At 44.8% G+C, this 19,141-nt stretch overlaps 1 protein-coding gene across 1 annotated transcript in view; it reads right to left on the reverse strand.

Annotated features, from left to right (window-relative positions):
• Polr2B (RNA polymerase II subunit RpII140) overlaps positions 1–19,141 on the reverse strand; it is a 48,250-nt gene that overhangs the window by 20,430 nt on the left and 8,679 nt on the right. The window contains exons 3-7 of the mRNA XM_065438332.1: positions 17,641–17,753; positions 8,842–9,061; positions 6,653–6,811; positions 4,292–4,653; positions 567–1,889 (exon numbers count right to left, since the gene is read on the reverse strand). Coding sequence (XP_065294404.1) covers positions 567–1,889; positions 4,292–4,653; positions 6,653–6,811; positions 8,842–9,061; positions 17,641–17,753 — 2,177 coding nt within the window. The remainder of the gene's footprint in view (positions 1–566; positions 1,890–4,291; positions 4,654–6,652; positions 6,812–8,841; positions 9,062–17,640; positions 17,754–19,141) is intronic.

Here is a 19,141-nt window from a genome sequence, read left to right on the forward strand (position 1 = left end):
CCGACCTTGGCTGTTCATGGAAGTGGTGCACGACTGAAGCACGTTTGTCGCTAAGCTGCAGGAATACCTCCTCTCCATGCCTACCGAGGTGATATGCAAGGAATATATTTTCCAGGCTCACACAAGCACAAAAGGCAAGTGTATCATTGTATGGGAGGAGCCTCAAGCATTCTTAACTTGTTGACCATTATAGATGTTCAGCCAAGTTTTGCATCCTTGCATTAAAAACCTTGGCAGACGGGTTCTATATGCTCTGAGTTAGCATAAACCAAAGACTGTCGTGATGTTGACATGATACAAAATGTTTAGAAGCAAATTACACCTGATCACTCTCTGTTCCCCAATTGAGCATTGAACTAGTGGTAATGGCTCCAGTGGCAGTGAAATATGCAGGACTGTGCACTTTGCTGCCTTCGACTTTGCAATGTCTAATGTTTTCCTAAGGTCCGGCTTGCAGGAAGGCAGTGAAGAAAGGTCTCACACACAATGAACTGGCATGCATTTGATGGGTTGACACATAAGCCACGCATAGTAATGTGATAGTACAACAAAGCAGACAGGCCTACCTGAAAAATCCCCGGTCGACTGCTGAGGCATTGACAATGATGGAATCCTCCTGGTTGTATCCCGTGTATGACATAATAGCCACAATGGAGTTGATGCCGGCTGGCAGCTCACGGAAACGAAGGTACTCCATTGAGCGTGTTGTGGTCAGTGGCTTGTGGGGATAGTAGAGCACATGGGCAAGGGTGTCCATACGCACATGAAAATTTGTGATGTAGATGCCCATAGCTTGCTTCCCCATGGCAGACTGGTATGTGTTACGTGGCGACTGGTTGTGGTCAGGAAAGGGGATGATGGAGGCGCACACACCAAGAATCATGGATGGGTGGATTTCGCAATGCGTGTAGGTAGAACAATACGCAAGTCCTTTGTCCTGCAGGTCATCAGGTGTCATAGACAGCATAACCGTCTCTTCTTCAAGTGTGTCAATGTACTCAACCACTCCACTCGCCACCAAGTCTTGCCAACTGTAGTTATTGTATTCACGATCCTTAAGGTTGTCAATGTGGCGTCGCTTGAGCAGAAGTTTCTGGTCTTCAACAATGAGGAGGGGCCGGCAGATGCGACCTGCATCTGTGTAGATGCGAATTTCTCGGTCCCTAATGTCTCGCACCATTGACACTTCCGAGACAATGATGTCCATCTGTCGGCGCAGCTTGCGGAGGGTGTTCATCAACTGGTCAGGGTCCCTGTGAATGCCCACCCAGCAGCCATTGACAAATATTTTTGTAGCTTCTGCAATGGCTGAGGGTGCTATCTCTTCCAAGTTCTCCATGCTCCATTCCTCCAAGAACTCAAGGATAGGTGAAGGTTGTGAGCCTACAGAAATATAGGACATGAGAGCTAAATTCTTCACCAGGCCAACAGCATGGCCTTCTGGTGTTTCGGCAGGGCAGATCATACCCCACAGTGTGTTATGGAGTTGACGGGGCTTGGCAAGTTTGCCATCTCGACCAATGGGAGAGTTGACGCGCCGAAGATGTGACAATGTTGAAGCATAGGTTAGACGATTGAGCACCTGAGACACTCCAGCACGTGCTTGATGTGCCTTCTTTTGGTCACCCCAGTTTCCTGTTGCCAGGGAGTAGCGGAGTCCATCAGTTATGATACGGGTCTTGATAGCCAATTCAAGGTTAAAATCCTTGCCACGGTCTATGAACTTCTGAGCATACATGCGTACCTCCTTGGTGAGATTACGAAAAAGACCCCGAAACAGGAAAGCCATTAGGGGACCGGCTAAATCTAGGCGCTTGTTGCCGTAGTGATCACGGTCATCTAGCTCTCTTCGCCCGAGAGCAGCAAGTAGCAGCCGGTGAACCATGTAACTGCAAAACCACAAAAAGACAAAATATACATGCAAATTATTGCAATGATTCTGTTACTGCTACTGTATTAGCACAGTTACACATATAGTTCAAACCAGTTTACTGAAACTTAAGAGTGATAAAAAAATCCACTGAATATAAAGAAATAAAGACATTACAAAACAACAAAATGCAGCTCTTCAGAATAAAGGTACCTAACTGCCACACCTGGCACTATAACGAAACCCTTAAGATAAGAATCGGTGCCACAAAAATAAAGACAACAAAGCATATTAGTGTGGAGGCTGTCTAAACAGTAGTAACAGAAACAAGGTGTTGAATTTCTTTTCTTTGCTGACGAGATAAGCAAGCTGCATGTGCTTCCTCTCTTTGCCCTACTTTATGAACTATCAGACCAGATTGTTCCCTCTCCTCCACCCAAATCCTCTCGGCGAGTCTATCAACAGTCTCAGTCCTAACAATAAAGTTATTGTTCACTACCAGCCAGCTTGTCATGCAAGGTACTGCGTTGGGACTAGCTGTTTACTACACAAGGCACTGTCATGTATCCGTCACTTGTTAATGGCAATTTGTGACAGTCTCACTTTACTCATTACGCAACTGACAATAAATATGCTCTAGAAACTGCTGACTGTTTTCCACACAGGATGAGCTGCACAGCGTTAACGATTGAATGAACTGAATTCTGGGGTTTTACGTGCCAAAACCACGACTTGATTATGAGGCACGGCATAGTGGAGGGCTCCGGATTACTTCTGACCACACCAGGGGGCCTTCAACCTGCCTCCAATGCGTGGGACACGGGGTTTTTTGCCTTTCACTTCCGTTGAAATGCGACCACTGCAGCCGGGATTTGATCCCGCAACCTCGTGCTAAGCAGCGCAACACCATAGTCACTAAGCCATAGTGGCAGGTCAGCACTAACAACTACATGTAGCAGGGTGGCCTCTAAATATACCCATCTTGCCATGCTTACAGCATGTATGCATGGTTTCTGCCCATGCCATCATAGATGTAGTCCTCAAACCTTAAAGATTATTTCTTGACATGGGAAACCATGCGCAGTGCAAAGGTCAACAGAAATGAAAGCTTTGCCAGAGGTTGTTCTTGAATGTATCAATGTATGTGCTATGAGCCCCATACTAGTCTATCCTTATAACTCGTGCTAGTCTCTACGGCTACAGGTTCAATCAAGAGCATTATGTGTAAGCTTGTGTTGGATCATAAATAAGCTTCAACTACTTCTACTGCACCTAGAAACGGCTATGAAGTGCACATAAACTAATCACTTTAGTACCCCATACGAACACACAAAGGAAAAAAAGAAAGAGAAAATGCCACATTTGCTGTCTGACAAATTAAGCACATCCAACCACCTGTTCCCAGTCGCCTAAGGACTACCATCACTGGCAGCCTATGCAGCAGTGACTGCTTTTTGAAACAAGCTGGACATACAGTCTACTCTGGCACCCAACGACGACCCAAGGTTCTAAAATATTGCATAGTTTAAACATTCCTTTTTTTTTTCACCATTCTATGTAATTTGCTAGATATTTTCATGCATGCATTGTTTCCCTTTTTGCCATTGACCAATTTTACAAAATCGTCATTGCCACGCTATCACTTTTTTGTGCAAGACACACTTGCCGTATCACATTCCAGAAGCGCTGTCATTTCTATAGGGAAATGGGCACATCATATTATGCCTACGTTGTGGACACTGCAGTACATACTTAGGCTGATCGGCGGTCACTGGCTGCTCTGATATGCATAATGGTGAATGCGTAAATAGCAGTTAGACAGGAGCAGTGTTTGATGATCACAAACCAAGTGTTGCTTTACTTCCTGGGTACAACTTCGTCTAGTACGCAGTTCTATCCTTCCTGTTCAGTCTGTTCGCTGGTGTTACTGCCTGAGCCTCATCACTACCTTGTGACAACATTGCAGGATTAAGTACAAGGCTCGAAGATGTGACGGGATTAACTGATGGTTTGCTCAGCCAAATTACATTTAGATGGTGTGCGGTGAAATGTAGCCAGAAAACACCACAATGACAAGCGGGATGGTGTCACCTTGCCTATCCTTCGCCTTCATATTTTTGTCTACTGGACATCTTCTTTCTTCCTTTCCTTGTCACACCCTCTACCACTTGGGCCAATGAGCCATGCCTAATTCAATAGACGCTTTACTGACTCCTTCATAAGCTTTCCAAGATTTACAATTGCCTCTTGCAGCCATGCAGCTGTCTTGCCCCTTCACAATGATAATGCACAATCAAACTTGTGTTACCACGTAGCAGCCCAGCCCACTGGCAGCCCCATCTTTAATTCAAAGGGATTCTCATATCTGGACTACTTCACTAAAACACAGATGCAGTGCACTTTTCATAACAGATAACTCACCCAAGGTAGTAAGCCTTTTTTGTTTCACAAAAGTCGCTCACACCAACATGGGGAAGCATTTCTTTCTGCAGGATTTCCTTGGAATATTTGATGCGCTTCTCCTTGGTGACACCTGGGCGGGCTCCACGCGAACCGATGAAGTTCAAAGCTACATTTTGCTCCTGAATCACAAAGGCTTCATCTAAAGAAGGCTTGACCATTTCCATCATCTCGGGATCTTCAAAGTCATAGATGATGTGTTCCAGTATGTCACGATCGGCCACAAAGCCAAGTGCTCGAAACACTATCATTATGGGAATCTCTTGCTTGATGTAGGGCAATATGGCTATTATCCTTTGGCCAATGGCACTCTTGCGAACTCCCTGCATAAATGTAAAACACAAACATTGAGGTGATTACAACACGGGAACTCAGTGCCATGCATTCGTTCCAACACCTGTTCCGACTTTTTTTTTTGTCCTTCTTAATTTGCATATGGTCATGTATTTCAAGTTTATTTTATGTCTCTCGCCATACTCAGGCCTCTAGCAATCGGGTTAATGGCATCTCAGGCTATAACTTGCCAACTGGTACGGATGTTACATGACATATTAAAATGTTGTAGCCTACAGACTCTAAATAGCTGAAAACTTTGTTACAGTGGACTAACTGTAATAGAGCTGGATGAAAAGGAATGGCATGTTAATAACACTTTTGCCTTTGACTTCCCGTGTGTTTACATAAGATTGGAATGTGAAGAGTGAAGATGGGTGAAATAAGATAAATATTTACAACGAGGGAGGATCTTCCTTTTGCAAGAGACGGGCATTCCAAACTGCGCACATTCAGTGCATAAAAAAATGGTAAACATCAATAGTAGAACACCTGTTGATATAAATTGTGCTAAGAAATGTTCACTGATGGCTTTTTCTTGAATTTAGGTGCCCAGGTGGCAAAATCATCACAACACTTCAAAATGTCGGCAACACGATTACAGTGAAACCTCGTTAAACCGTAGTCGGCCGGAGCTCGGAAAAAGTACGTACTAAACGGTAGTACTGTTTAAGCGAAATAGCATGAGATCGCCCACTTACCTGTCGAAAACGGAACTCAGAGAGAGTGCGATGAAAGGGGAAAAAACATGCAGTATTTATTCACTTCGCGGGACGTAAGTGTTATTTTCGTTTGATGTCGCGGCGGCCTAGCACGACGACAGCGGCCTCAAACTTACTGAAGCTGCGTGCCAGCCTCTCAGCCAGCCCCCCTCTTCTCGGCAAACACTCGCACGGCACGACAGATTCCTCGTTGGCGTTACGTATTCTCCGTGCACGCGCGCAGTAGTGCTGCATAAGTCCCGGGGCGCCTTTTTCAATGCCGAATGCCGGAGTTCGGAAAACTTTTCATTTGGAATAGTTACGTTATCGCGCCCCTGTTCTCCTTGCGACGATCGCATTCACGAGGCTGCGCAGCTTCTGCCACTGTCGGGCCTGAATAGCCCGTGCTGTCGCTTTCCCGTGTCGTCCTCATCACTGTCGCTAGTTGACACTTCGGCAACAACAGCGGCAACGATGGTGAAAAGTCGAACCTCGTAGCCGACATCTCTTCGCGGTCGCAGCAGCGCTGCCGAGCAACTTCGCATTCCAAATGCCACACACTGTAGTCAACAGCAGATCCATGTCGCAGGCCAGCGCCGACTTCTTCGTGTCACGTTCGGTAGCACGGACAATGTCTAATTTTTCTTCTATGCTGAGCACCCGGCGTCTTTTTTATCCTAGCTTCGGCATGACGCGAGTCCTCGCTTGCACAACGCCACAACGCTCTCTGGCATGGCGTCCATGCGGCGTCGAAATGATGTTGATGTTGATGCGCCTTCACGTGCAAACGCACAGGGCGCTTGGAGGCCGTTGTACCGATCTCTGAGGCTTGTTGTTCTGCCGGGCCGCCCGATGGAGACGACGCACCGCCGTGTTTGCGCGACGAAAAGTGGAAACGCTACGTTTTAACCGATGCGTACGCAATAAGCTGGTACGGTTTATGCGGATACAAAATACATTATGTTCAATGGCCGCTGAGTCGGGGAATTGACTTTGCTACTTTTAAACCGAAACTACTGTTTAAGCGGGTACGGTTTAACGAGGTTTTACTGTATTCCAAAATTTTTCATCAGGAGGTGACAGTAAAATGGCTCAATAGTTGGGTTGGTGGGAAGTGGGAGACTACTAAGGAAGACGAAGTAACTCATTAATAAAATTTACCATTAAATATTTCTGCAAATGACCTCTGGGTGACAACAAACTTTTCTGTCCTCTTTGAGCAGTAACAGCACCTAATAATGTACAAAACGCAGCTGTATGAACTTGTGGCATGCCGTGCTGTTCTTACCTGGCCTCCCCTGGCCAGCATGTTGACCCAGAGGGTGCTGGTCGGTCGGGACGAGTGCTCAAGGCAAGAGCGGCACTCGGCCTTGTAGGCGTATTTGGAATCTTTCATTTGAAATACGTACACTGTGTTGGTTGCCATCTTCTCCTGCGCTATCAGCACCTGCAAAAGACAAATAACCACGAGGTAAAAAAATTTGCAGGCACTGCAGCTCCAAGCAAATGCAATTTTCTTGACACATTTATGACGTATAATAAGCGTGCGAGTTCACCACCACCAATGCAAAGGGTGATTTCACGGCCTTTGTGATGTGGCGGAAGGCTAACACTTGAAGTGCAATGAGCAGAGGTTGATAGAATAATGTCAGCAAAGCCTTGGTTGACCAGCGAGGCTGCTTCACTGTACTAAAGAAGTAAAACTGCTGACAAATTGCCTCATGCGAAGAATTCAATCCTCATAAATTTAACAGATGCAAATACAGTCGGAACCCACGATAACGAAGTACCACAACAACAAAACATTTTCGTGTCCCCGGCAAACACCCATAGGATTCAGTGCATTTCGTACCACTCGGCAACAAAATGTCGCTGTACTGCAATCCCGCGTCAACGAAATTTACCGGAATGTACCTCTGCATATTGCGTAAGGCTAGCAGGCTCCAAAATGTGCCAAAATGTGATTGTTTTTAACTAAAATTGCATAAAATACCACATTACACTTGTGTGGGCGCCGCCATTTTTGTTCACAAAAACAACCAAGCGCCGCAAGCGATCAGTGCACTGGAAACACGTCATGGCCGCCATCTTGTTTGCTGATCGCCCGTTTAAAGCGGCACCATGAGCGGCACGCACGTTGCCGACATGTGACGACGGTGTTTGCACGCTACCAGGCGATATTGTAGATCGTTGCTCGAAATGCGCATTCAGTTTGCGTTCCCCGTGGCTAACGACTCGGCAAGGTCTAGGCCAATCACGTGAGGCGAAACTGAACACGAACTGGACGCGCATTTTGAACAACAATCCCCGATCGCAGCAGTGCACTGCGTAATGTGCACCTCAGTGAGAAAAATGCAGCAAAAACAAAAGAAATCCACGTCCCACCTACATGAAATTGTTTTATGGCACTTGAGATGGCGGTCGCAGCATATGGAGTGTCACGCATCAGGCCATGAATGAGTGATCGTCTGAGAATACGCATCCCTTGCTTCAAGAATGCAGGGTTTGGTGCCTCCCGACAGGCATTGTGTGCGGATTTGGTGCCGGACATAGATTTGCACGAAAGGGCTGTTATTTTAATCGTTTGCCTTCGCGTACACGAGACACGATCACTTTCGCGACCGGCACTGGACGCATCGGTGCCTGCGGGCAACAGCGTGCGCTCGAGAAATGCTGCTGCATGTGCTGTTGCTCTGCATCCGGTGCCGAGTTACACAATATCTTCCAAAGTGATCGCATCTCTGAAAGCAGTTGACTGAGAATACTGCGCTATGGCAGTACTGCCACTGCTGGTTGATGCATGCGGTACACTTTGTACAGTCTACAATGCGGTTCTATATCTTCGAGCAAAGCTTGCAAGGTAGGCTAACGAAATTTGGACAGTAAAGTTTTGTTCTGCGACGCATTACCTATCTGTGCTGCCTCTTTTCGCAACAACGAAATTCTAACCAAAGCGAATTTTTTCGCATTCCTCGTCAATTTCGTTATTGCGAGGTTCAACTGTATGCAGGTCACATGCTTCGACTCTCAGAAGCACGTAGCTGCTTGATGTACATGTTTTGTATATGTCCCAGGCCTTTGGAAAAATGTTGTTTTGGTTATAATGTGGATATTTGTGACTCTGGCAACTTACACTATAAGCAACTTACGCTATACACTATAACACTATAAGCAATTTACACTATATTCAATTCTTATTCCATTCAGGCTTGAAAATACCTACTATTCGCACATTCCTAGATATAAGTTCCCTGAAGATTAATAGGAATAAAACTCGGCATGGGGGCTGATCCCTATTTATCAGTCCATTTCAATATTTAGCAAGCACTTCAAAACTTAGCTTTCTTGCAGGTTGTGTCCACTCAAAAACGCATGAAATCATTAGCATTTGCCATAGCGCCTTTCATGCAAGTTGCACACTGTGTGCATACTTCATAGAAAAAATTTGCAGTTATCATTCATGACCATGGTGCTTACCTTCTCAGAGCCATTGATGATGAAGTAGCCCCCAGGATCCAGTGGGCACTCATTCAGTTCACTTAAGTCACGGTCTGTCAGGTTGTTGAGGAGGCAATATGTGGAGCGAAGCATTATTGGAATCTTGCCGATGAAGGTCTTCTGGTGCTGCGTCTCTACAGCTTCCTCATTTTCTTTGAGCACCGTTTTGGTAATATCCACATAAAGTGGTGCCGAGTACCTGCAAGACAGAGGCCTCTTCTACTTATGGGAAAGTGACAAGAATGAAGCCATCACATCGAATAAACTGACAGGAACTGTTACGCTGACCCCTGAGCAAAGTCATGCTTTGTCCACAAACCATTTACAACTTGCCCGCTACTATGTCAAAGATCTAAATTCTTACCAATTGCCACATGACTCAAGAATGTTAAATATAGAAAGAAAAGAAGCCAAGGAGAAATTAGCATAACATAAAGAGTGCAGCCTTCCAGTTTTAATAACTGACAGCCAGGTTAAACCCTTCTTCTCCTATGTCACAACTGCAAAGCTTTTGTGCACAAAGTTACCTGCAACTATAAAACCTTTTGGAGCACAGAATTCATGAAAACCAATGTTCTGCGGTATCCTTGTAGGGACGTATGCACCAAACCCAGAGTGTCTACCAAGTTGACATTTCCAAATTCTCTGAGCTTTGCAGGTTCTTCCTGAGTGCTTTTGCAAAATTCACGAGTGACAAAGAACTGTTTTATGTCAAGATGGGCTGACACGCATGTTAAAATTTTTTTTAAAAAATGAGTTAATCCAGTTTGAATAGTAAGGAGTAGTGTTTATTTTATTTAAAAAGAAAACAGAAGGGACAGGTTAGTAAAATGTACAGCAAATGAGATATCTTCTAAAAAAATAGTAAAGCCCATTGTAAATCAAGTAGAACATTTCCAAATACAAATAAAAAGAGATGCATATAAAGCAAATATTTTCGTATATGAGCTATTTCTATCAAATGATAGCAAGCTCATTGGTATGAGGTCCGTACACTGTCACATGTGAGATTCTCTCTCAGCAGCTGGAAAGTCAACTTCAACTGTACTGACACTCTCAGCCCGCGCACAACACCTCAGTGTTGTGTCTGATTGCTTCAATGAGTTTATTTTGGTTTGGATGAGAGACACCTGCATCTCAGCGTCAGACAACACTTTGTTTCTTGAGCTTAAACTCCTTCAATGATGCCGCGACACGCTTCCTTTCCCGCTTATTCCTCAATGCATAGTACTTTCTGTTCTCGTGTTCCTTATGCCGCAGGTTTGCCCCACGCACCATTTGAAGCATCCTCTTGATCAGTTGTAGAGTCTGATTTTTCAGGCTCCCTGGGGGTCGCGGAAATGTCCAAAAAACCAGGCAGCCCGAAAAAAATGAATGCATTTCTTTTACTGCGCTTAAGGGCTCAAATCACCACATGCACGTCCAAAATAGCTCTGAAGGCCTGCCAGTACACTTATGAGGCATATCGGAGCTTGTACTATGACAGGAGACGGTGTGTACACGCATGTATAATTGAGGAATACATACAGTGTACCGTGGCAATTGCCCCTTCACATGCTCAAGTTTCACCTCAATACTTCCCTTACGCATCACTGTGTAACATTGGTGTATTGAGGCGAAGTCGGGAACCGGCATCATGCAACGCGCCGTGCTTTCCGAGCTTCGAAGCCAATTGCGAGGATTACAAAAACGGAGCCGGTGCCATAGTTGACACTGGCAAATTGATTTAATGAAAAACCGACATCGGACAGCAAGAAGCTTAATAGCAGATGTCGAAGCAACTACGCCTAGTGTTGCCGCAGTGGTGGCTATGGCTGCCAGCAGTTCCGCGTGCAAGAGCGCCGGTTCGAGGCAGCGAGTTAATCAAAATGGTGGTGGTGGTGGCTTTGACTAATGCCATTTCTGACCTGTGCCCATGGGGAAAAGTCACGAAAATCGGACAGCAAAGGGTTCTCGCGTCCGAAATTTCAGAGGGTCTTATACATTGACTCTATGGGGTACATGGTGGTGTCGCAAAGCCATCCGAATTATCGGCCATGGGCCAAAAATCGGGCGTTGACTGCACACTGCCAACTTCTCCAGCCGACGACATGGTGTCAAAGACAATTCGTTATGATTCCTCTGTTACTCGAGCGAGCATTAGCACGACTTTTGGTCCCTTTCAATAATATCACAGCTAATTTTTCCTGATAGAAGCAGAAATTCCTTGACTTTTCTCTCAGTATTTCCAGACTATTCAAAATCCCTAAGAATTCCCAGTTATAACGGTTGGTAGACACCCTGTTTTAGACTTTTCACTTCTCAGGAGGGTACATTATTAGTGATAAAATTGGATTTTTTTTCATAGCTACTGGGCTCCAAAAACTTATGCTGTTGGAGGTACAATGTACACACTCAATGAAAAGTAATGCGTTGCCAAGTAAACAACTACAAAATGAGTGAAACATTGAAAACACTAAATCATTGTGTACTTTTGCTTATGTAGAGTAAGACATAAGTGCTTGGTTTGTTTTCCATTCGCTAAAGCCAGAAGTCTGCGCTGTGTATGTCATATCTGCATTCACCAAGTTATCTTTTTCTGCAATTAATTTCTAGATAACTGGGCCTATATTCATTATAATGTCAATTGGTATCACTAGTGGCTGGCAGCCAAACACTCGTGAATGAGAAACATCCACGCAAGAGATGCTTTGTGCAAAAAACATTTCACGGCAAATGAAAATCTAACAAGTCTACAATGAACACCTCTAGAGCAAAACGGCCTTTATAACAAAGGAGTGATTGTGTCCTGGCCAAATTGCTACCTTTCATAAGTATTGTGAATGTCTTTACAACGAAGGCCACTCCAACGAAGTAACGTAAACGTCCCTTTGTTGCTTTACAATGAATGGAACATAGCGAGCTGGCACTGCCCTCTACAGACATCCCCTAGGTGCACTCAGCGCTAGCTTTAATGGCGGCGCTAGTGCTGCAACATCAGAAGTAGTCATGCTGCCCTGCTCCAGGGATTGCTCAAGTCGTACACTGCTTGTTGTAAAACATCAGCAGGTACAACAGCTGATGACCGCATTGCAGTTCACAACATGTTGATGTAATCGTAACTGACAAATGACATCTTCTTCAAAGCCGTCTAAGGCAGAAAGAACACGAATGTCAACTAAGGCAATAGCAATTAAGATTGTATAATTGAGCCAAGAACTTTGACGGCAAGGGAGGCTACAGCGGCATTCGACAATCTGCAGCTTTACTTTGCATTGCTCCTTCGTTCAACCACAGAGCATGCCGTGAACCTCGCTGCAATAAGGTTGGCTGTATTCGTATTACATCTCACTTAATTAGAAATATATTTTTTTTTTATGAAAAACAACTTATGAGTTATAACCAATGTTTGTCTCGTTGCAAGAGGCAATGTGCATGGACGGGGTGGCCCGGCCTACCAGGGACTTGCCACACTTCTGCACTAACATCACCCAGTTTCATGGTTGTTAATTCGGCCATTGGTCAGGCACACAGGCAGCGATAGTTTAACAGAAACATATCTCGAAAGCTATGCTTTTGCTGTTTGCATGCATCGGAAATGATTCTGGATCCAGAAAGACATAAAGGCTACCATGTTTTATTCTGTCGCTGGCAGGAAATTTCACAAAATAGAAATGAGTCTGTGATATCTTTACAGTAATAAAATGTTGCTGCTGTTCTTAGGCTGCAACCTCAGCATTTGATGGAACAGCTATTTGCCGCCTAATCGGCAGATGTTTTGAATTACTCAGTTTCTGTAGCCATCGATATCAGTTATCATTGTTGCCAGCGTTCGTACATGGTAAGTAGAAGAGACATTGCAGATAAAACAAATTAGTAAATTAGGTTTTAAAGGTTTCCAAATGTTACCCGGATGAACTGTTGTAAGTATACACACATCAGATAGTACACTTCCCATCATGTGGAGAAAAGGGAACGCTTGAAAATCAGTTGTCGATACCTTTAAGCAGGATAATCAAAGGCTGACTTATGTAAACGCTACCGCTTTTAGTGACATGCCACACCTCTGCCACAGTGTCCATGAGCGACAGGTTGGCACTGCTCTCCAATGAGCATGTGCAGATAGTTCTTGCCTTCTTTCTTTCCTACCACTGTGCAGCACTCCAGCTAATATAGCTGGCATTTGTATTGTGCTCATCCTTTCATTTGGGCCCATGTTTTGTACGCCTGCCTATTTTGACAAGCACACTGGTGGGTTACAAAACTTCTTTGGTCTCAAAAAGTACAAATTTTAAAATGAACACAAAAATATTTTACCCCAAAACATGCAAAAATAAAAGCAACAAGAACACCACAGACAGATCTGACACTAAGTTAATTGTATATTTAGAGACCTTCGTTGCTGGGTCTTATATTTTTTTTAATTCAGGGGGTAAAAATCATATGTTATGTTGCAGAGAAAAATTGGGTTTGTTGCTCTCCTGGTGGCTTTCACAAATGATTAACACAAGAAAAGGTCTCCTTATGGACACAAACATACTTGACCAAGCAAAATCACTCATGGGAACATGTAATGACAAATAGAGAGCTCCTTGCAAGTCATTTGACAAACTCATCCATGCAAATCTTCCTTGCTAGACATTGTTTACAATTTCAAAAGAAACCAGATAAACAAAACAAGTTGCAGGTTCGCCCGTAAGGCAAAGTATTGATTGCAATCGCAAATTAGACAGCTTTACAAAGTAAGGATAGTAGTTTTATCAGCCGTATAAACTCGTAAACATTCGCTAACTAAATTAACAAGCATGGTATCACACGCGCACAGGCAAACATGAACACTTCTTACTCGATGACCACAGACACTTGCTGTCAAAACTCTGCCATGAGGAAGAGTAGCAGCAGCGAGCAAATTGATGTTCTTGCTGCCTCTTGCTTGAATGCGAACCAAGTGGCAAAAACAGAGCGTACACAAAGCTATCAGTCCTCGGTGCACCTGTACTCTGTACCCATTGCAGATCGCTTTCAAGATAGGGCCCGCACGGCCATGCTATACGCAGCCGCCGCTGAAGTGGTTTTAAGGGGGGATGAGGGTCTTGAAAAGTTTTTTTTTATTTCTTAACATATCTTCCTGAAAATTGGCATGCAGATATATCTTTGAATGCTGATTCCAAATATATATTCAGATTTTACATATCTCATCTAGAAATGAAGATATTGCAAAATAATTTATCACCCATAGGTCTTTTCTTACGGGCCATTATGATAATTTCTTAATTAAAAAAACTAGTTTCAAAGAATAGCTGTCATTTCCAAGGGCCCACTGGACATCCTAAAGCTAAAGAAATTTTTAAAAAGTGATCATATAGGTCATGAATGAATAACAAAGTAGGAAGAAAAAAACAATGCGGGAGTAATTAGCTTACATCTGACCTAATTGCTAGTCTATTGAGTTTAATGAAAAATGGAAAGCTTTAGGATGCAGTTGAGGTTTTACTGAAAAAAATGATACCTAATTCAATAAAATCAGTTGATGCAAACAGTATGAAAAGTTCTGTAAGGCAAAGGCATTTGATCGAAAAAGCAAAGCTGAGAAAATTGCATTCAAAGTTTTGCTTACTCTGTCACTTTTGTCTACCTATCACATGGAAAAATTTAATGCTTTAGCATGCAGCCCAGTCATTACTGAACACAATAACACCAAACTCACAGAAATCTGTTCATGTAAAGATTGTGAAAACCTCTGTATTGCATTGGCACTTGACAAAAAAAAAAAAAGCTCAGTAAGTCGTCTTCACTTGCTGCACCGACGTTCATTAGCTCGAACTTGCGGGAAGTCGCGGACTTCTTCGCCAATGAAGTTTTAATGCTGTCTGCGTACTTTTCACGCCCCGCGCACTCCGCGCAAAACACCGTGTCGAAGCGTTGAGCACGCGAGCTCGGTTCAGCCGCGTCTGTCGGCACCGAAGCGGCGCGCGGAAACGCCGAAGTCGACGTTAGGCTTAGGTCAGCCGGCTCGGCCGCTTCCGACGACACGGAATCCGAAGCGACTTGCAGCGTCTCAAAAGTTAGCATTTTCGACTGGCTTAGTCCAGGCGCATCCACCGGCACTGCGGAGACTTGCGGTAACACCGAAGTTGACACCGATCGGCACTGTCCAGCCGCGTCCACCGGCGAAGCTGTTGTTGGCGAGCTCAGTCCAGCCGCGTCCACCAAGGGCACAGCAGCTTGCGGCATCACCGAAGCTGTAGTTCTCGACGATGTAGTGCTCTTATTTCATGCGCGCCTCTTTTTGCTGACTGCTTTTCGCGTGCTTGCTTTCAAGCGCGCGTCTCGCGCCATCGTGACACGCGGAACAAAGACACCAGGCACGCAAAAGCAAGAAATTCATGGTTAAAAGAAGCGACTCAATAGCCAAAATATCTACAAGAACGATAAAGAAAAAGGCAGAACGAAAAATACTAGGAAACAAAGAGGAACGCGAAAAATTACGTGCGCGCCGGCGAAAGCAGACGACGCGAAGGAGTAGAACAACGCGGCCGCGGGGCCGCGGCAGGCGAAGCATGCGTCACGGCCAATCAGAGGGCTGCGCCTCGGGGAGGCGCCCGTTCCACCCAATCAGCGGCTGTCTCGCGACGATTTCGCTCTTGAGAACGGGTGCCTGGGGTGCCGATCGCTCCGCTGCACGAGGGTTTACAGCGTGCCGAGGGGCGTCAGAATGGAGAGCGGGAAACCAGCTTTCAAACGAGACCAAGATGGCGCCGATCGGTTCGCGTCGCGCGGAGCTACGGCAGCTTGAAAATGAGGCAAACCTTCGCGCTTGGCGTTCAATTTCGGCTCACCGACGTTTCTAAATTGCCGTTTTTTTTATACTTCGAGTAGGAATTGAGCCATAAAATTTTGTAGAGGCATAGTTGGGACATTAAAGACTTCAAAAACGCGATTTTTGAAAATTGCCATTTTAGACCATTTTTCGCGATTTCAAGACCCGCGTCCCCCAGTGGCGTAGCAACAGGGGGGGCCGGGGGGCCGTGGGCCCCGGGTGCAAGGGGCCAGTGAGGGGGGTGGGGGATGTCATATACGTCTGAAGACACCCCCCTTTCCGCCGGCTACACCCGGGGAGGGGTGTGACAGAAGACCTATAGGCCCCGGGTGCCAGACGACCTAGCTACGCCACTGGCGTCCCCCCTTTTAAAGCATGAGGTTCCCTAGACAACGTTCTTTAATAGCAAGGCCATCCTATAATTACACAAGTCTTTCAAGGCCCCTGTAAGGCCTGCCACCTTTTAATATATTATCAATGCCCATTTTCTGCTTGAGTGTCTTACGAAAAGGAAGCATTATCGCATTTATATACAAATAATATTACTTATAGTATACAGATATAACTTGACCACTTGAAACAAGGTGGGCAACATTCATTACTTCAGTAACAGATGCATTATTATCCTTTATGAAAAGGATAAAAATTCGGTTTACATTACTTTAATACGACTTGTTAAAAAGCTGGCATTATTGGGTTTTACCCAAAAATGAAGGATATTCATTAAGCAAGTAAGTTCTGTCGAAATCCACAAGGTGGCAGAAGTTTCAAGAGATGAAAATGAAAAGTTGGCATCTGCTTGATATAGTCGCCGACCGATAAATTGGACACCGATAATCCAGACATGCTCGGTAATTCGGACAGCCTGTAAAGCTGACCGATATTTCAGACTGCCACCAGCTCTATATCTAATTATCCATACTTCGTCCGTGACTGTAGCGTACACAGACTCTGCCGCCGTTATTTCTGGCAACCTCGACGAGACATCAAGTATGGCCTTAGAGACAACAAGCTAGGTGGTAATCCCTGAGGCCTTGCTTTGGTCACAGCACTGCGCTTTAGAGATTCAATAGGAAATGGAAATCTTGGGAGGTTTTGCATGAATTGTGAGGTAGTATCAACATCACGTTCATCAGATCCTATTCCAGCATCACCATGCATGGTTAGCTTGTTTCTTGAGTTTACCTTCTTGACAGCGTTCTGTCACTCTGTGCTTGTTTGTTTACTTTGCGTTCTAGACAGCGCTGTGCTGGCTCCAAGTCTTTCTCGAGAAGTTAACGACAGCCCGCACCAAATGGCACCAATGGTGCCCTCGCAGTCTGGATGGGCCTGACTCCGCAACAGTGACTCTATCTGGGATGATGATGATGTGCCGTGTGTTCTGCAGCCTTCACATGCAGATTTGACTCTAGCCTTTGCATTCCTTGCATCGGCGTACAGAGATGACACAAAACTGGCAGCAATGAACCGACCACTTTTCCCTTGCACAGGGGCCTTAAAATGTAAGTAAAACAATCTTTTTTTGGGATACATTTGTTTTTTTGGACATTCGATAGTTTGGATATATTTACGTTCCCTGGAGTAATGAATTATAGGTCGTCGACTGTTTAGTAGACATGATGTAAAAACAAAAAAAGAACCGCAGACCTGCCATTGCACCTTGCACGAAAGCATGGACTATGCACCGATGCCAGCACAAATTTGATACATTGTAATGTGTGCACATGGTGCACCAAGTTCAAATGCTCAAAGCTCAGAGGTTTCATGTGCCCTCAATGTCATAGTGGAAGTGATGATCTGTGACCATCAGAAAAGATGGTCAGCAATAGGCAGGTATTTCAATGAGATGTTACATCAATGCATTTTCTGAAATATCAAATAATCAATACATTAGGCCGTTCTGCGATCTTAGAGACTTCCATACATGTTAACTGCACTATCCCATAGCTCGCATTAGCAATTTAAGGAGTTTTACTCACGTTAGGTTGCGCAGCCGGGCCTCATTTGGCATCATGGGACTAGGTGCTCCATCCTTTTCCCAATGAGTTGGCTTGGAAAGGTAGATTTGCTCAAACTTCAATAGGTAGCGAGGCTGCCAAGCAAGAAACGTAGGCATAGTTTGAAATGAGCTCAAACAGATCTTCAGAACTGCCCTGAACAATGTGACCTGCTTATAAGCATAATAAATTTACCATTCACATGCATCAGCTTCTTTGGCATAATCAAATTTTGCTATGTGATCCACACAAAGACGATATTAATGCTATTATCTTTCCATAGTGAATACAAAGATCTAATTCTGGCATCTCAGACAGCATCTTCAGGGAAAACCCAGCATATGAATTAATGAAGAGAAGTTTCATCATGCATACAATGGCAAAATGTCAATGCCAATGCACACAAGACGAACAGTTGTTAAAGGTGTCGCTTATACAATTTTTTTCGAAACCTTATGCAAAGGAGCAGCATTAATGATAGTGAAAAAAACTTGACCTTTACTTTTAACAGTGCAGCAACCCCAGTGGTGAATGAAGGCTCAACTTAAGCCCTCACATGGAGCACTGCTGTCAGCACGTCGTTTATGTGCTGTCAACCAGCAATTTCTGTTGTTGTAGATGCCACCTGTGCTCTTTCCCTAGTACTTCTGAGAAAGCATTACTGTCAACAGATCTCAAAAAAAAAAAAAAAAACACTTGGAGGCACAGGACGCAGCCTTTTAACTGGATCATGGTTGCCTAGCAAATTATGTTGGAGGTTCCATAGACATTCAAGGCGGCAGTACTGTTACAAAAGTAAAAATGTCACAGAAGTCTCTGCCGAGAAGATAAGCGGGGCAGTTATTGGCGGCGAGGAGTTACGGAGTCGCCATCTATCGGAAGCGCCTCGCTGGCGTAGTATGAGGGATCACGTGGCGCGCTCCTCGTAGGTTTTGCTGTCAGCGCTCACTGAAAACACCACGCGTGAGCTATCCCGGACATTTCCGTAAGTACTTTAGAAACGAGAGAAGTTTCTTACTGTGTAAATAATAATCTTGGGCAAACTGTGAAAGCACACAATCGTTTACAGACGGTATCTCTTTACCGAATACGTACAGTGAACGCCACTGCGCGTGGTCGCCGCGATGGAGTCTCCCGAACCGGCTTCTTGCGTGAAAGGTAGGTAAACGCTGAGAGCAAACTATGTGAAATATGTTCTTATAGTGTTTGTATAACTAAATGGAGCGTAATAGAACGAAGCCTCAATGCGGCGATCGCGCAGATTCGCAGCGACCGACTGCGCGTCTGCATGCTTGTCCGCGCACTGTTTCGCTTTCTCCACGCGCGTGTTTTCGCACCGTGCCATGAGCTTTAGGCCGCAGAATATGAGCATTTGACAGTATCCAAGCAACCATTGTTGCGTGGGCGCTATCAGAGCTGTTAAAAAATAATTTCATTGTAGAGACTTCGACGCCTACAGGGACTGTGATGTGCCGTCGCGCCG

The sequence above is a fragment of the Dermacentor albipictus genome, chromosome 7, assembly GCF_038994185.2.
Source record: "Dermacentor albipictus isolate Rhodes 1998 colony chromosome 7, USDA_Dalb.pri_finalv2, whole genome shotgun sequence".
NCBI lineage: Eukaryota > Metazoa > Arthropoda > Arachnida > Ixodida > Ixodidae > Dermacentor > Dermacentor albipictus.